Source organism: Panthera onca, chromosome E1, assembly GCF_046562875.1.
Source record: "Panthera onca isolate mPanOnc1 chromosome E1, mPanOnc1 haplotype 2, whole genome shotgun sequence".
Lineage (NCBI taxonomy): Eukaryota > Metazoa > Chordata > Mammalia > Carnivora > Felidae > Panthera > Panthera onca.
The window spans coordinates 55883321-55897941 of NC_138352.1; the positions used below are offsets into that span (position 1 = coordinate 55883321).

The 14621-nt window shown below is 46.6% G+C and overlaps 1 protein-coding gene and 1 pseudogene across 2 annotated transcripts; both read left to right on the plus strand.

The window, feature by feature from the left end:
* The first annotated feature begins 980 nt into the window (after window positions 1-980).
* MSL1 (MSL complex subunit 1) lies at window positions 981-13949 on the plus strand. 2 transcript variants are annotated; one of them, XM_060646144.3, is made up of 9 exons: window positions 982-2407; window positions 4924-5147; window positions 6694-7076; window positions 8984-9031; window positions 9491-9555; window positions 10189-10256; window positions 10684-10808; window positions 10977-11049; window positions 11411-13949. In XM_060646144.3, exons 1-9 carry the CDS (start codon window positions 1640-1642, stop codon window positions 11499-11501), a joined length of 1845 nt encoding a protein of 614 aa, XP_060502127.1. In that variant the 5' UTR covers window positions 982-1639; the 3' UTR covers window positions 11502-13949. The 2 variants fall into 2 exon arrangements, with proteins under 2 accessions (XP_060502128.1, XP_060502127.1); XM_060646145.3 differs by lacking the exon at window positions 8984-9031 and having other exon boundaries at window positions 981-2407.
* A 110-nt stretch (window positions 13950-14059) lies between these two features.
* Window positions 14060-14213, plus strand: LOC132688693 (U2 spliceosomal RNA; annotated as a pseudogene).
* Window positions 14214-14621: the final 408 nt, after the last annotated feature.

The following is a 14621-nucleotide window of genomic DNA, read 5'->3' on the forward strand; positions in this document are numbered from 1 at the left end:
TATTCCCAGTAAAGACAGAAATCCCTGGGGCGCTTGGCTGGCTCTGGCCGAGGAGAAAGTGAATCTTGATCTTGGGATGGTGAGTTCAATCCCCACATTGGGTGTGGAAACTACTAAAATAAAATAAAACAAATAAACTTAAAAAAAAAAGTGATAAAAATCCCTTCCGAGATTTCCTTTTTGCTTCGACCCTTCGTGAACCTCCAGCAGATGCTAGAAGTGACTTAAGAAGACTGGGGAGATGGCCATTGGGAAAGAACTGTCGGTAGTTGGCAATACTTCATTCTAGGGAGGTTGTGGCAAGAACTCCCTAGGCAGCAGACATCATGGATTTTCCTCCCTCTGGGAACCAGAGGTCCCTCAGTTTCTGGTCTGAATCCCTTAGAGACAAAGAACTTCATTCTCTCCCAGACCAGAGTGGGGCTGCTGGGGAATGGAAGGGGTGGAGGGGTTAGAATTCTACCCCCAGGAAACACCCACAGGCTCAGACAGGAGCCCGAATCCTGACTCTGGTCCAGGAGGCGTGCGGTGCTGCTGCGGGGGCCGCGGGGCCCCTCCGGCGAGGGCCGGGCCGGCTGCCAAGGTGCCCGGGGAAGGGGCCGCCCAGCGCAGGCCGGGTACGTGGAGCGCTCCGTACACTGCCTCGAAGGGCGCGTCTACTCCTGAAGCACCCTGCCCTCCTCTCCGCTCCATTCTCTCGCGTTCCTTTTTCCCGGGGAACCTCCGCATTCCCCATCTTCCCAAAGCCGCCCTCGCCTTTTCTTCCCTCCCCCGAGTAACCCCCTCCCTCCGCAGCCCACCTTCGCCTCGCTCCTCCGCGGGCTCCTGGGTCCTCGCCCCTCATCCCTGGCCTCCCCTCGCCGGCCCCCAGCGCCCAGGGCCTCCGCGGCCCCCTCCCCGCCCCCCTCGAGGCAGCGGCGGCCCCTTTCACAATAGCGCGGCCCGCCTCCCTCCTCTAGCTCCCGGTTCGCTCCCGCCCGCTCCCCGCCTGGCGCATGCGCCCTCCGGTCGGCGGCGGCTGCGGCGGTGGCGGCTGCGAGCGGCTCCGTTTTTTTAAAGGGAAACGCTGAGGCGCCGGGGGTGACTGTGGGGGAGGGGGACCCCGAGCCGCGGAGACCCCCGGGGGAGGCGACAGACCCCCCTCCCGCAGTAGGAGGGCTTTGGGCGGACCCATCCCTCCCACCCCCCTCCTGAGGAGGAGCGGGGGGAAAATGGAGGCTCGGGGCGGCTGAGGCGAGCTCCGGGGCGGGGGGCCGGGGCGGGGAAGGGGGGGTGTGGGGTGGGGAGACGAGGCGGGCCCGGCCGGGCCAGGGGGGGCCGAAGCGAGCTCCGGGGATGAGCTCGGGGGCGGCTGGGTGCGAGCTCCTGCCTCTGAGGCGAAGGCGGCGGCGGCGGCAGCAGAGGCGGCGGCGAGGCCCCCATGGGCCGGCGGCGGGCCTCAGCCGCGGCCTCCACTTCTCCACACGCCGGCGGGATGGCGCCCGGGCCCCGGAGGAGCCGCGCTAGCCGAGGCCTGCTGCCGCGCTGCTGAGGCGAGCCCGCCAAACTCCCCTCCCCCTCCTCCGTCCTCGACCCCCCACACCTCGCCCCTTCCCCACCCCCTCCTCCGTCTCGGTCCCCGACGCTGCTCCGGACCACTATGACCATGAGATCCGCAGTGTTCAAGGCGGCCGCGGCCCCTGCCGGCGGCAACCCTGAGCAGCGACTGGACTACGAGCGGGCTGCGGCGCTGGGCGGGCCCGAGGACGAGCCCGGGGCGGCCGAAGCCCACTTCCTCCCCCGGCACCGTAAGCTCAAGGAGCCGGGGCCCCCGCTGGCCTCCTCCCAGGGCGGGAGCCCCGCGCCCTCCCCGGCCGGCTGCGGCGGCAAGGGCCGGGGCTTGTTACTCCCGGCCGGGGCGGCCCCTGGGCAGCAGGAAGAGAGCTGGGGCGGCTCGGTGCCCTTGCCCTGTCCGCCCCCGGCCACCAAACAAGCCGGCATTGGGGGGGAGCCAGCGGCCGCGGGAGCCGGCTGCAGCCCCCGACCCAAGTATCAGGCGGTGCTGCCCATTCAGACGGGCTCTCTCGTGGCGGCGGCCAAAGAGCCTACGCCCTGGGCTGGGGACAAGGGTGGGGCGGCTCCCCCAGCTGCCACCGCCTCGGACCCGGCGGGACCCCCACCACTACCTCTGCCGGGGCCGCCACCCCTCGCGCCCACCGCCACCGCCGGGACCCTGGCGGCTAGCGAGGGCAGATGGAAGAGTATGAGGAAGAGCCCTCTCGGGGGTGGCGGCGGCTCGGGAGCCTCCAGTCAGGCCGCCTGCCTCAAACAGATCCTTCTGCTGCAATTGGACCTCATCGAACAGCAGCAGCAGCAGCTGCAGGCCAAGGAAAAGGAGATCGAGGAGCTGAAGTCAGAGAGAGACACGGTACGGGAGGGGTTAATCGGCGTTCAGGATGAAGAGCGAGTTGTGCGCATGCTCGGGGGAAGGGGGCTGTAGGAGGTTAAGGTATCCCTTGGTTAGGGGTAAGGAGGCTGGCCACCAGCAAAGGAGTAGCTTAAGTGTCGAGTCCCTGGGAGCCAAGCTCACAGACACGTTGGGTCGGAGGGAAGGGTTAAAGGGCAACCTCCCAGGGGGAGGGGGAGGGGAGGTTTCAGGTGCCAAAGGGTTAATTTAAAATGACAGCCCCAGACTTGTGGGAAAGACGTTTAGAGTGGGAAAAGATCTGATTTGTGAGGGGTTGAAAATGCAAAGGTGGGAATGCATATGTGGTGGCTTTATGGAAGCGGTTAATTGAAGGAGCTTTTGCTTTAGAGATGCATTTTGAGAGGAGAGGGACATAGCAGCTGTTGCACTGCTGGAGCATCTTCTGACAGGAGGGCAGTAGGCCTTTTCACTGGCAGAGAGGCAGAGGTGATTCACAGTGGAATCCTATTTTAGTTTTCTTCAATGATATGAGGAGAATGACCGCCTTTGATTTCAGACAGTTTTTAATGGGAATCTGAGTTATAAAACATGACCCACTGACTAGCTCCCTTGTATAAGCATTGTGTTTAGAGGCCGGTAGATTTTAAGGCATCAGGGGAAAGTAAGTTTATTAAATGTATAAAGTAGACCCCCTCTAAAAAAAAATCCCTATTTTAGAATCTTAAGATAGTAGGGCAGTAATTTATTATTTCTTTGTACTTCTGAGGAGCACGACTATATAGGCTTGTTTTCACTGCAGCAGTAGTCAAGAGCTCCCTATGCATTAAAACAAATTCTTTCAGATATCAGGAAAACTGTGTGTGTGTGTGGGGGGGGGTATTACTGTGCTAGCATACCTTACAGCTGCCTAAAAATAAACATGGTTTCTACAATTGTTGTGTTCAGGCTGCAGCAGTCTGTCTCTCTCTCTCTGTCTCTTTCTCTCTCTCTCTCTCTCTCTCTCTCCCTCTCTCCCTCTCTCCCTCTCTCCCTCTCTCTGGCGTTGTGTGCGCCAAGGGCTGAGCAAGGGAGCAGAGGGCTATTCATTTTGTTTGCTTTACAAATGAATCGCATCAAGCAGGGGCTGTTTTATTGGAGAATGCATTCTGCAAGGTGGAATGGGAGCTGGGGCAGGTCTCATTAAAATATCTCATAGTGTTGATTTGTGGAAGTTACTCAACATGGAGGTGGCCCTGCTTAGCTACTGTACTGCAGTCTAGGGGTGCGATGGTACTGTAATTACAACACATCATATCCTTACATGGGGGGGGGAGTGGGGCAAAGAGAAGGACCAGTGAAAAAGAAGAAATCAAGGAAATGTCACCCACAAACCGTGGTTGAGTAATGTTAAGGCCGGGAATCAGAACAGAAGGAGATGAAATGAGAGTATGGCTGACTGGGGCGGGGGGGTGGGGGTGGGGAGCCCCCCTGCTGATTGTGGAGGTTTATGCTCAGTTCCTGAGGTAATGGCCCCTTTGCAGACTTTCCTAGGCAGTAAAAGTGGGGTGAGTTAAGGATAGAGTATCAGTCTGAACTTGGCATTCACTGTTTCTGTTGTGTATTGCAGTCTTAGCATTGCTTAAGCTTGTTTCTCTTATTCCAGTTGTTGTTTGGCCTCTACTAAAATCTCTGCAGCTAAGTAGATATAATGAAGACAACATTAATATCGCTGTCTACCCAAATAAAATTCTTACTATAGTGTTTAAAGAGCATAGTTGGCACCTTTTCTCAGAACATTTTAATATGAAGTTTCCAATGGTAATAGACTTCTATTTTCTGTTTGATTATGTAGTTCTCTCTTTAATTAGAGTTAAAAGACTTTGTTTTAGTTAATATTTAGATAAATGGGTAGATTTTTTTCTGGTATCTCAAGTGTAAAGAAATAAGCATATTTCTGATCGATGGGATTATGGGCACTGGTTTCTATTATAATTCTTCCAAATTGAGTATTCATTGTTTAAATGTCCTGTGGACCACTTTCAAATCCCTCATGGCACTGGGACTGTGAGCTTTTAATTCCTTCTCAATATATTCTTTGGACTCTGCCCTTGTGTATAGATAGCATTTTGGAGTGAAAGGAGAGAGGATAGGATTTGGAGAAACTTAGGGCCTCCTAAAAGAGCATAGGGTTAATTCTGGAAACTCCCAACCTGACTTGGAGCCACATGGTTAGCAGTAGCAGAGACCATGCCATGTTGTGGCCCCTCCCAGAAAAGAGGATCTTCTTTCAAAAGAATGAACTACAAATTCCCCCATGCCTCTCCTCAACTAGGTTAGCCCTAAAATTAAGCAGAGTACCTTTTCTTCTCTACTGTGTTTAAGGAAAACTTTTCCAGTTAATGTCTGCCTATTAATAATAAGTTAAATTGCTATGGTCCATGGAAAAGCAGAAGACCATACTGATGCCTAAACGGTGCTAAGTACCTGGGTGTAATTGTTTGTGTGTTAAGTCTGCATTTTGGCACTCTCTCTTTTAGCTCCTTGCTCGGATTGAACGTATGGAAAGGCGGATGCAGCTGGTAAAGAAGGATAACGAGAAAGAAAGGCACAAGCTGTTTCAGGGCTATGAAACTGAAGAGAGAGAGGAAACGGAGCTATCCGAGAAAATTAAACTGGAGTGCCAGCCGGAGCTTTCCGAGACATCCCAGACTCTGCCTCCCAAGCCTTTCTCTTGTGGGCGGAGTGGAAAGGGACACAAAAGGTGTGCTGATAACTTTGTTACACTGTCTGGACATGATGAGGACACTTGTTTCCAGTGACTGAGAGTAGGGGATTGAGATTTAGGAATTAGTTTTAATGCAGCCATATCCTGAATTAAGAGGTCTTCCATGCTGAGAAACTATCTTGAAATATTCTTGCAGGCTATAAAAATCTTTTAGGAACATTGTGGTCACAGTAGTAATTACCGAATGCAGAGTATATCACAAAGAGAATGGGCAACAAATGTGGCAGCTGAGTTTCTTAAAGAAAACTATAGCAGTTGACATCAAGTTAGGAAGTGTTAAATCATTCCTTCATTGTGTTAGGTACACTGGTGGACAAAAAAGTAAGATCTAACTGTCCTTGGACCCAAAGAGATTAGTCAGTCTAGCTGTAAAGGTGGCATAAATTTGGCCAACTGGAATTCAGCTGCAATAAAACGTGAAGGTAGACAACAGTGATACAAAGTAAGTTTTGTGAGATTCAGAGACATTAAAGATTATTCTAAGGTAAAATAGCGAAACTTTTAGGGCGAGATGGATCTTGAAAAAGAAGTATAGCATTTAGGTTGGTAAGCAGGAAACGAGACGGCATTCTAGGAATGGGGATTTGGGGGAGGAGATTGGTGGGAGAAAGAAAGCTGGTAGATAGCAAGAAAAACGAAACAGATTGTAATTAACATGGTATAGAATTGATGGAAAAAATAAGAGACCGGTCTCTGGTTGACAGGAATTTTCTTTAAAAAAAAAAAAAATTTTTTTTTAATGTTTTTATTTATTTTTGAAGGAGAGAGAGACAGAGCATGAGCAGGGGAGGAGCAGAGAGAGAGGGAGACAGAATTTGAAGCAGGCTCCAGGCTCTAAGCTGTCAGCACAGAGCCCGATGCGGGGCTCAAAACCACAAACTGTGAGATCATGACCTGAGCCAAAGTTGGATGCTCAACCGACTGAGCCACCCAGGCGCCCCAACAGGAATTTTCTTTTTTTTTTTTTTTTTTTTTAATTTTTTTTTTTTAACGTTTATTTATTTTTGAGACAGAGAGAGACAGAGCATGAACGGGGGAGGGGCAGAGAGAGAGGGAGACACAGAATCGGAAGCAGGCTCCAGGCTCTGAGCCATCAGCCCAGAGCCCGACGCGGGGCTCGAACTCACGGACCGCAAGATCGTGACCTGAGCTGAAGTCGGACGCTTAACCGACTGAGCCACCCAGGTGCCCCGCAACAGGAATTTTCGAAATAAGTCACAGAGTAGTGGCACCTGATGTTAGCGAAAGGGTCTTGAATAAAATAAGACTCTTTTTAAGTTTAGTAGGCAATAAGATACTATTAGAGGTTTATGGAAACTCAGTTGTTCAATAAAGACTTACTGAGGGCCTGTCATATATAGTGGTAAGCATGAGGCTGTTCCTGCTCATGGTTGCCAACTGAACCAGATGTTTAGATATTTAGATACCTGAACTAGTTTGTTCTCTTGCCCCAAAATGTAATCAATTCAGATTTTATTCAAGAATCAATACATTTTATAATGTTTTCTTCCCTATCTAATAGGAAATCCCCATTTGGAAGTACAGAAAGAAAGATTCCTGTTAAAAAGCTGGCTCCTGAATTTTCAAAAGTCAAAACAAAAACTCCTAAGCACTCTCCCATTAAAGAGGAACCCTGTGGTTCCTTATCTGAAACTGTTTGTAAACGTGAATTGAGGAGCCAAGAAACTCCAGAAAAGCCCCGGTCTTCAGTGGACACCCCGCCAAGACTCTCCACTCCCCAGAAGGGACCCAGCACCCATCCCAAGGAGAAAGCCTTCTCAAGTGAGATAGAAGATTTGCCGTACCTTTCCACCACAGAAATGTATTTGTGTCGTTGGCACCAGCCTCCCCCATCACCGTTACCATTACGGGAATCCTCTCCAAAGAAGGAGGAGACTGTAGCAAGTAAGGCATAGAGAACACTTGCTCTTATACCCTAGTGGTGGCGGTCAAGCTAACAAGTGTGAAAATGCCTTTGGCATTTTTAAAAAAGTGCAATCAATAAAGCAGAGTTCTGTCAAGAATGAGTAAGTTAACAGCCAGAGACAGACACTGTGCAGGCATTGCAAATAGATGGAATTACAGCAAAATGTGCTCAATGTATTTGCCTGCTTACAACACTGGGAGATGTGTTTGCCAGTAAGTTGCTCATCACAAGAGCACCAGACTTGGGGGTGTAATCTCCGGCAACTTGCATGCCCTCTGAAAGAAGGGTTTTCTGTGCTGTGAAATGCATAGAACTTATACTTTGCCATGCACGACTGTTCCTGCAATTGATATTGTGTGAAACCTGGGAGGGTGGTCTTTGGGTGTTCTCAGGGGCCAATGGTAATTTTTGGGTTGGGGAGCCAGCTTGGGGTGGGGAATTTCACCTGGGCCTCCGCTCTTTAACTATATAAACATTTATCTGTATCTCTATGTCCCGGTCTGGGGGGCAGGAGGAGTCTGCCAAAGACCAACAGTCTTACTTTATCTTACTATACTTCACAAAGGTTCTAAATGTGAAGAGTTTACTTGGATTGCAGTAGCCCATTGGTTGTTCATATATTTAAATAAAATGGTCTACAAACTATTTTTCAAACAATAAGGACTATCTTGGGATATCTGAGCTGCTTGGGGAGGGTGTGGGGTGTGGGACCTTGGTCTTCATTCCCTTTTTTTCTTTATGGCTTCCACACAGAGATGCTCCCTTATCTCCTACATCAACCAGTTAACTGCAATGTGCCTTCAATTTTGTAATGTTAGTCTGACAGTCACTGTGGGTACTCCGGGGTGATGGTGGGGGAAGCCTTCTTGAATAGAGCCACAGCCCCAAGTTTCTACCACTGGGTCTTGCCCTAGCAGGGATGGGGATGGGAATCCATTCCAATAAGACAAGAGCATTCTCCAGGCTTTGTTTGGCTGTTCTGGTGACAAAATTAAGTGGGGAAGATAGATTACTCTTCTTAATTATCTAAAATACATTAGGCCTCACACTTGAGTACATGAGATAGACCAGGATCCTGATCTAGGTTCAGGTTTTTTGTTGGTTCAGTCAGTTGAACAGGTTCATCCTTAATGGTTAACCTTCTTGCTGCCATGGCAATGCTGTGTAACAACTTAAGAGAAACCGTGAAGCAACTTCCCATCCGGGATTGGGAAATGGCTTGGTCCAGAGCTGTTCTGTTTGACTGGCTGTTTTGAAAACCCTATCTGTCCTAGTACAGAAAATTCCAAACACCTCTGAGATTGTGGGCATAGCAGTACAGAAAGAGTCTGATTGGGGGGATCCCAGCCCTTTGAGGAGCCTGAGTTGTGAATAAACGTGTGAATCCTTATTCTTGATGCCCCTATCTCAAGAGGAAGCTCAATGGCTTGTTCTAAGGAAGCCAAAGTCTTTGTGCATGTTGTTCAGGCTGGACCAGCAAGGTAGTTTGTTTGGAGGGAGGAGGGAGCTGTTTCAGAAGACTACATATGTAAGTTTTGAGAACACTGATCTTTTATTTGAAAAATAGGGTCAACTTTTACTCACCTGCCATGTTCTGAGTTTAAGGTTTGATATCCTTGGCCATCAACTGTTGCAGGGAAACCACCCTAAATAATGAAGAAAAGAAGTCGTCTCAGTGTAAAAAAAAAAGTGGTGGGCTTATTTTCTTTTCTTTTGTCTGTTGTTCCCTCTTCCCCTCCCCCAGAGAGAAATTCTCAAAAGAACAACTCAAAAAAACCAAAATGGCTTCCTAGTGAGAACTTCAGTGATGATCCTTTCCTCCATTTTGGGTATGGGCTTTTTTTCTTTTTACACTGAGATGATTCTTCTTTCCTGCATTATTTAGGGTGTCTGATGCCATCAAGTGTTGCAGGAGAAACTTCAGTCTTGGCTGGTGAGTAGAATAGGAATTGTGCTGGCTGGGCCTGGGGTGGGGGTCGGGGGGATGGTGGATGGTGGGAGCTGCGTTCCCTGTCAGTTGGATGTGGGAGAGTGAGATTCCTTGGTGTATGATTACACTATAGACTTCAAAATGACTACAAATTTCAGTTGTTTTTCAGGAACTGCAATAGCATCCATTATATGAATTGTCAGGTATTGGCTTAGGGTTTTTTGTGATCCTGTGTTTGGCAGACTGCTGCACTGGTATTTTAGGTTCTTTTTATACCATAGCAAGGACACTGAATATGGCTTCAGGCGAGGCCATAGAATGGATTCCTATCACTTGGTAACTTGGTCTTATCTGGGGAGAGACCTCTTGTCCTAGTGAATAGTAGGAGGGTTGTGTGACCTTGGATTTAAGGGTGGTTCCACCCCTCCTCCCTTTCTTTTTCTTTCTTTTTTTTTTTTTCAGTTCCTTCTTGGAGGGACCACTCAGTAGAGCCTCTAAGGGACCCAAATCCTTCAGACCTTTTGGAGGTAGGTACCCAAGACCTGTCAGTGGAGGGGAGTGAGGGACAGAGTAGAAATGGAGCTTTAACTTGAATGTGTTATAGTAACTGGATGGATGGGTTAAATAACTCTAAAGCCAGAAGGGAACTTGAGTGATTATATCTAATCCAACTCTTTTGTTTATATAGAAGAGAAAACTGAGTTTCAGAGTGGTAAAATGATTTATTCAAAAATAAGTAGCTAGGGAGTGCTCAAAACAAAATGAGATTTTACGTTAAGTAGAAAAATTAGCATGTACCACTCAGCAACAAAATCATATATTCCAAACTCATTTGACTCTTAAAACAGACTCTTGCAAAGTTTGGAGGTAGGAAGGGTTTATGGCAGTCTCAAGGGTTGTTTCAGTTTGATGTGATTTTCACCTTGGAAAGTTAAGGAAATAATTTTGAAATGTGGACAGTCTAAAAGGGTGGGTGTGGGGAGAAGCATATGTGTTTTGTTGATTCTGTTACCAGGAGGTTCCCATGACATCCATAGAACTCACAGACTCAGGTGGGACCTGCAGGGAAAAGATTTTACATTCCTGGAAGCTGGAGATGAGTGCTATACCCATGTGTCACATGGTGATAAATACTTTATTAGCTGCTGTTCTTTACACAGAACCTGGATGACAGTGTGTTTTCGAAGCGGCATGCAAAACTGGAGCTGGATGAGAAGAGAAGGAAAAGGTGAGGCTAGAGGTACTCGTCCTGGAACACCTGAGCCCTAGGACCCTGACCTCTCTCATCCATGCTGTGAAAAGTCCTGGAGCCCCTAACACCCTTAAATTACTGGCATCCCAATTGGTTGAGTATCTTAGTTTGAAGTGGTAGTTGTCGTAAGTAAAGGTGTTTGGCTTCTTTTTCTTTGTGTACGCCCTTCTTCAGTTCCACTCTCTGTGGAACACCAACACATGATTTGGACTGCTAGACCGACACAACTCTTTCCTGAACCGGCAGACAGTTCACTTTACCACCCCCACCCTGCCCACCCCATTAAGAAGAGTCAGCATGGGTCTCACTGGTGTCTGGATTGTGTTAGTTGCTTTTATAGAGCAGGTTTTCAGTAATATTGGGTTTGTTTGTTTGTTTTGTTTGTCTGGTTTGTTTTTCCCAGATGGGATATTCAGAGGATCAGGGAACAAAGAATTTTACAACGACTGCAGCTCAGAATGTATAAAAAGAAAGGAATTCAGGAATCTGAGCCTGAGGTTACCTCATTTTTCCCTGAGCCAGACGACGGTAAGTTCTGTCTGTGTAAGAGAATAGGGTTTTCAAAGAAGGAAAAGGGTGCAAGGCTCCAGGGTACAACTTGCTGTGAATGAGCGAACAGCATTTTGGAGCAGGTGTAGTTGCTAGACATTTCCCCTCTATGTCACTAACGAGGTCCCATTTGGCTTTCTTCCATAGTTGAAAGTTTGATGATTACCCCCTTCTTGCCTGTTGTAGCATTTGGACGACCATTACCCAAATTAACTCCGCAGTAAGTACAAAGGTTTTTTTTTTTCCCCCCCTCCCCTGTCAGGTAGCCTGCACTCCACCTCCTTTTTAGACCTCATGAAAGCCTAGATCTAAGGCAGAACAGGTGGCTTAAGGATAGCCATGGTTTTTTGACAGTGATAATTAGGAGGATTGCTTTTTGAGTTAGAAGTAGATTATTCAGTCATTTTAATAGCAAACTGTTTCTCTGGCTTTGAGGCAGGAAAGACCATCCAAACTTGGAACTTGGGAGTCAGAATTAGGAGTGGTAAGGGGCATATAACTCTTTTTTAGAGTTAATCTCATGTCCACACTGAATCCCTTCTAGTCTTGCAAGTTGATTTCCTTATCCTTTTTTTTGCCAGGAATTTTGAGCTGCCCTGGTTGGATGAGCGTAGCCGATGCAGGTTGGAGATCCAGAAGAAGCAAACACCTCACCGGACGTGTAGGAAATAGCTGGGCTGGCAAGAACCTTCTGTCTTCAGATAGTTGTAGCATGCCATTCCCAGAGAATGGCAGAGACCTGTATATGTGACCTATGTCCTCATGTATGTTATCATTCGCTGATAATGCCCTTCCATAGTCCCTTGATCTTGGTTTTGTTTTCATCACTCTGATTTCACAAAAACTCTTCCATTGGGCTAATTGTGAATTATGGAGGATGATTGGGATTTCTTTTCCCTTTTTGGGAATATGAGCTCTCAAGCTAAATCTATAGGATGGCAGATTTAGAAGCCTGAGGGGTCTGCTTCTATACATTTGCCTATGTTAAAGGGGCAAAAGGGCTCTTTTCGTTCGACTTGTGGAAGATGAAGCAACCCCTGCCTTTAGAGCTGTGCCTGCATGGCACTCTTCACGCCCTGGTGTACCCTTCCTTATAGTTCTGAGTATAGTGATGTTTACCCGAAAACAAAACAAACAAACAACCAACCTCACCAGGAGCTTAAGGACCAGATGAGGAATAAAAAGTGAAGTGATGAAGCAAGTCATCTTCACAGGGTAGAAAAGAGATTCAAGAGTTGGCAGATACACGTCTGAAAAAACAGTTGTTCTCTTAAAACTATTCTGTGATACAGCCATGTGGGAAGGGATATTTGGCTATGATTATTTTGTAAGTTAATGGGTAACTGAATTTCTTCCCCCACCCCTCAAAAAAAATATTCAGAAAAAAGAATGGGGATGGTTAGTTTTGGTCAAGTTATGGCTCTAAACAAAAGCAATTGGCATCTGAGGATGGCATGCCAGAACCTGTACAGATGTCCTTGTGTCACATCACTTCTCAAGTATTCCTTAGTTGGGCTTTATTCTTTTAGCTGAGCTCTTGGTGGTGGGATAGAGATTTAGGGAGGGTGGGGGGGTATGTGGAAATATGTGCTTCCTTTGGCTGGCAAATGTCTACATCTTGAAACAAACAGATGTACCTAATGAGCTTCTCCATTCACTTTGTAAAAATAGATTTGTATGTGTATCATCTTGGTCCCCTTTCCCCCCATTTTGTTAAAAAATTTCAGGACAGCACTCCAGGCCACTTTGGTCTCAGTGTAAGATCCCTGTAACTATCTGGAAGGAAAATAGAGCCAAGACCTCTGGTCTTAAATATATAGGAATTGCCTTTCTTTAGTCTTCATGACTATTGTGTGAAAACAAGTAGGGGTCTAATCTCCTAGAAGGTAGGGGCTTTTATCCTTGAAGAGAATATGTCCCCAGATTATTAGCACTTTTAGAGGAGAAGCCAAGGTATGTAGGGTGTGTGGCCGGCCCATCAGTGGAGCATGAGAGAATGGGGATACCATTGTGGGAAGAAAAGAAAAGTTCCTCAGGGGCCTCCCACTGCTAAAGATTTTTGTGAGATGTTGATCTGTGCTCCCTGGGTTTGACTTTTAAGGGAGTTATTCCGGCAGCACATGTAGTATTCTTGGATGATCTTGCTGCTTTTATTTCTCCTTCTGTGTGTGTGTGTGGCTGTGGGCTTTCATTTGTAACTCCATCTGCTTAGGAGAGTGGGCTCTCCACAAGGGAACCTGCTGTGAACTTCATTGCAGCAAGAGTGTAGAGAGAAATAGGACTTGTTCCACTAGGGGCTCTCATCTCACACCTTAAGGGGAGGAAGGAGATTTCTAGAAAAACTGGGCCAGATTTTCTTTGTTCTCCATCATTTTAATATGGCAAGCTGTTTGGCTTTCCTACTCTGATCTATGTTATGTTCCTTTATAATGTGCCCAAGAAGAAAAAAGACCAATCAGTGTCTCTTTACGTTGTTCCTTGATTCCTCTGTTTCTTCCTGATTTTCAGCATTTGTCGGATTCCTAATTTGGATATGGGTTAGCAAATTTAACCTTTTATGTTTGTGCCCTACCCAGGGAACTCCCCAGGTTCTGAAATTGAGCTAGACTAAGAGGAATCCATGAGGTGCTATCTGGCCAGACTTAAGTGGATTCTATTTCCTTGGTTCTCCCTATACCTAGGACTGCTTATTTTATTGTCCCCTCTTCTAGATCAGTTCTCCTTTGATTTGGATGTTTTGAGGTTTGTTGAGGAGGTTGGAGAGTAGATTAGCAAAGTTCCAAGAGCGAAATTACAGTGTGTTAGAGTGTGGGGGGAAAATTAGTCTTATTTTTTCCCTACATGGGATACAACACTGTGAAATTCAATCTTCAACTACGGCCCTGCAATTCTCCTAAAACATAGTTCTTTGTTTCTTTCTTTAACAACGTTTAAGCTAGTGTTAATAAATTAAAAAGAGAAACTGCTTGTCTGTCCACTTCAGCTTTGTTTTATGCCCATTTCATATTGTTGTCTGTGTTGTAATTCATACTTTTGATACCATTTCTGATGTGTAAAATTGGTTGTCTTGTAAATATCTTATAAAGAGTTCAATTGTAAATAAACTATTGTGGCTGTTAATTTTTGAACTTGTGCTTCAATTTATTAGATTTATTGGGAAGCATTAAACAGTTCTGCTTGTAGATATTAAAAGATTAGAAAAAGAAATGCATTTTCAAAAATGGAGAAACATCGCTTCTCGGCCTTTTGGCTAAGATCAAGTGTAGTATCAAAAATGGAGAAACACACCATTTTCTCTTTTATTTGTGTATGAGCACAATGTATGTTTTTCATCCCTCTTTGTTCTGTGTTCTCTCTTCCACATGCGGTAAGTGGCAACTTTAAAAATGAGATTCTAGGGTAGGATACTTGGTGCCTGGTGTCTAAATGAATAAAACCTAGTTGAAAAGACCTTAGAGGTCATCTAGTCTGACCGCTAATACATGATTTCCCCTTGACAACATTCCAGACAAATGAAGTCCAGCTTCTGCTTCAACTTTTCATTTTTTCCCTAAATGTTAGAAAATCCTTACTCACTGATAAAATCTAACTTTTTGTAACTCGAACCCATTGGTTCTTGGTTTGCCTTCCAGGGTGATGAAAAAAGATCAATTCTTCCTGTTCCTCATAGTCTCTTGAATAGTTAAGATTGCTGTGGCTATCTCAAATCTTCTTCATGGTAAACATTCAGAGAGCTTATACTTGTTCCTCAAAAGCAAGGATTTTGAATTTTTCAGTTCCCTCTGAGTGAAC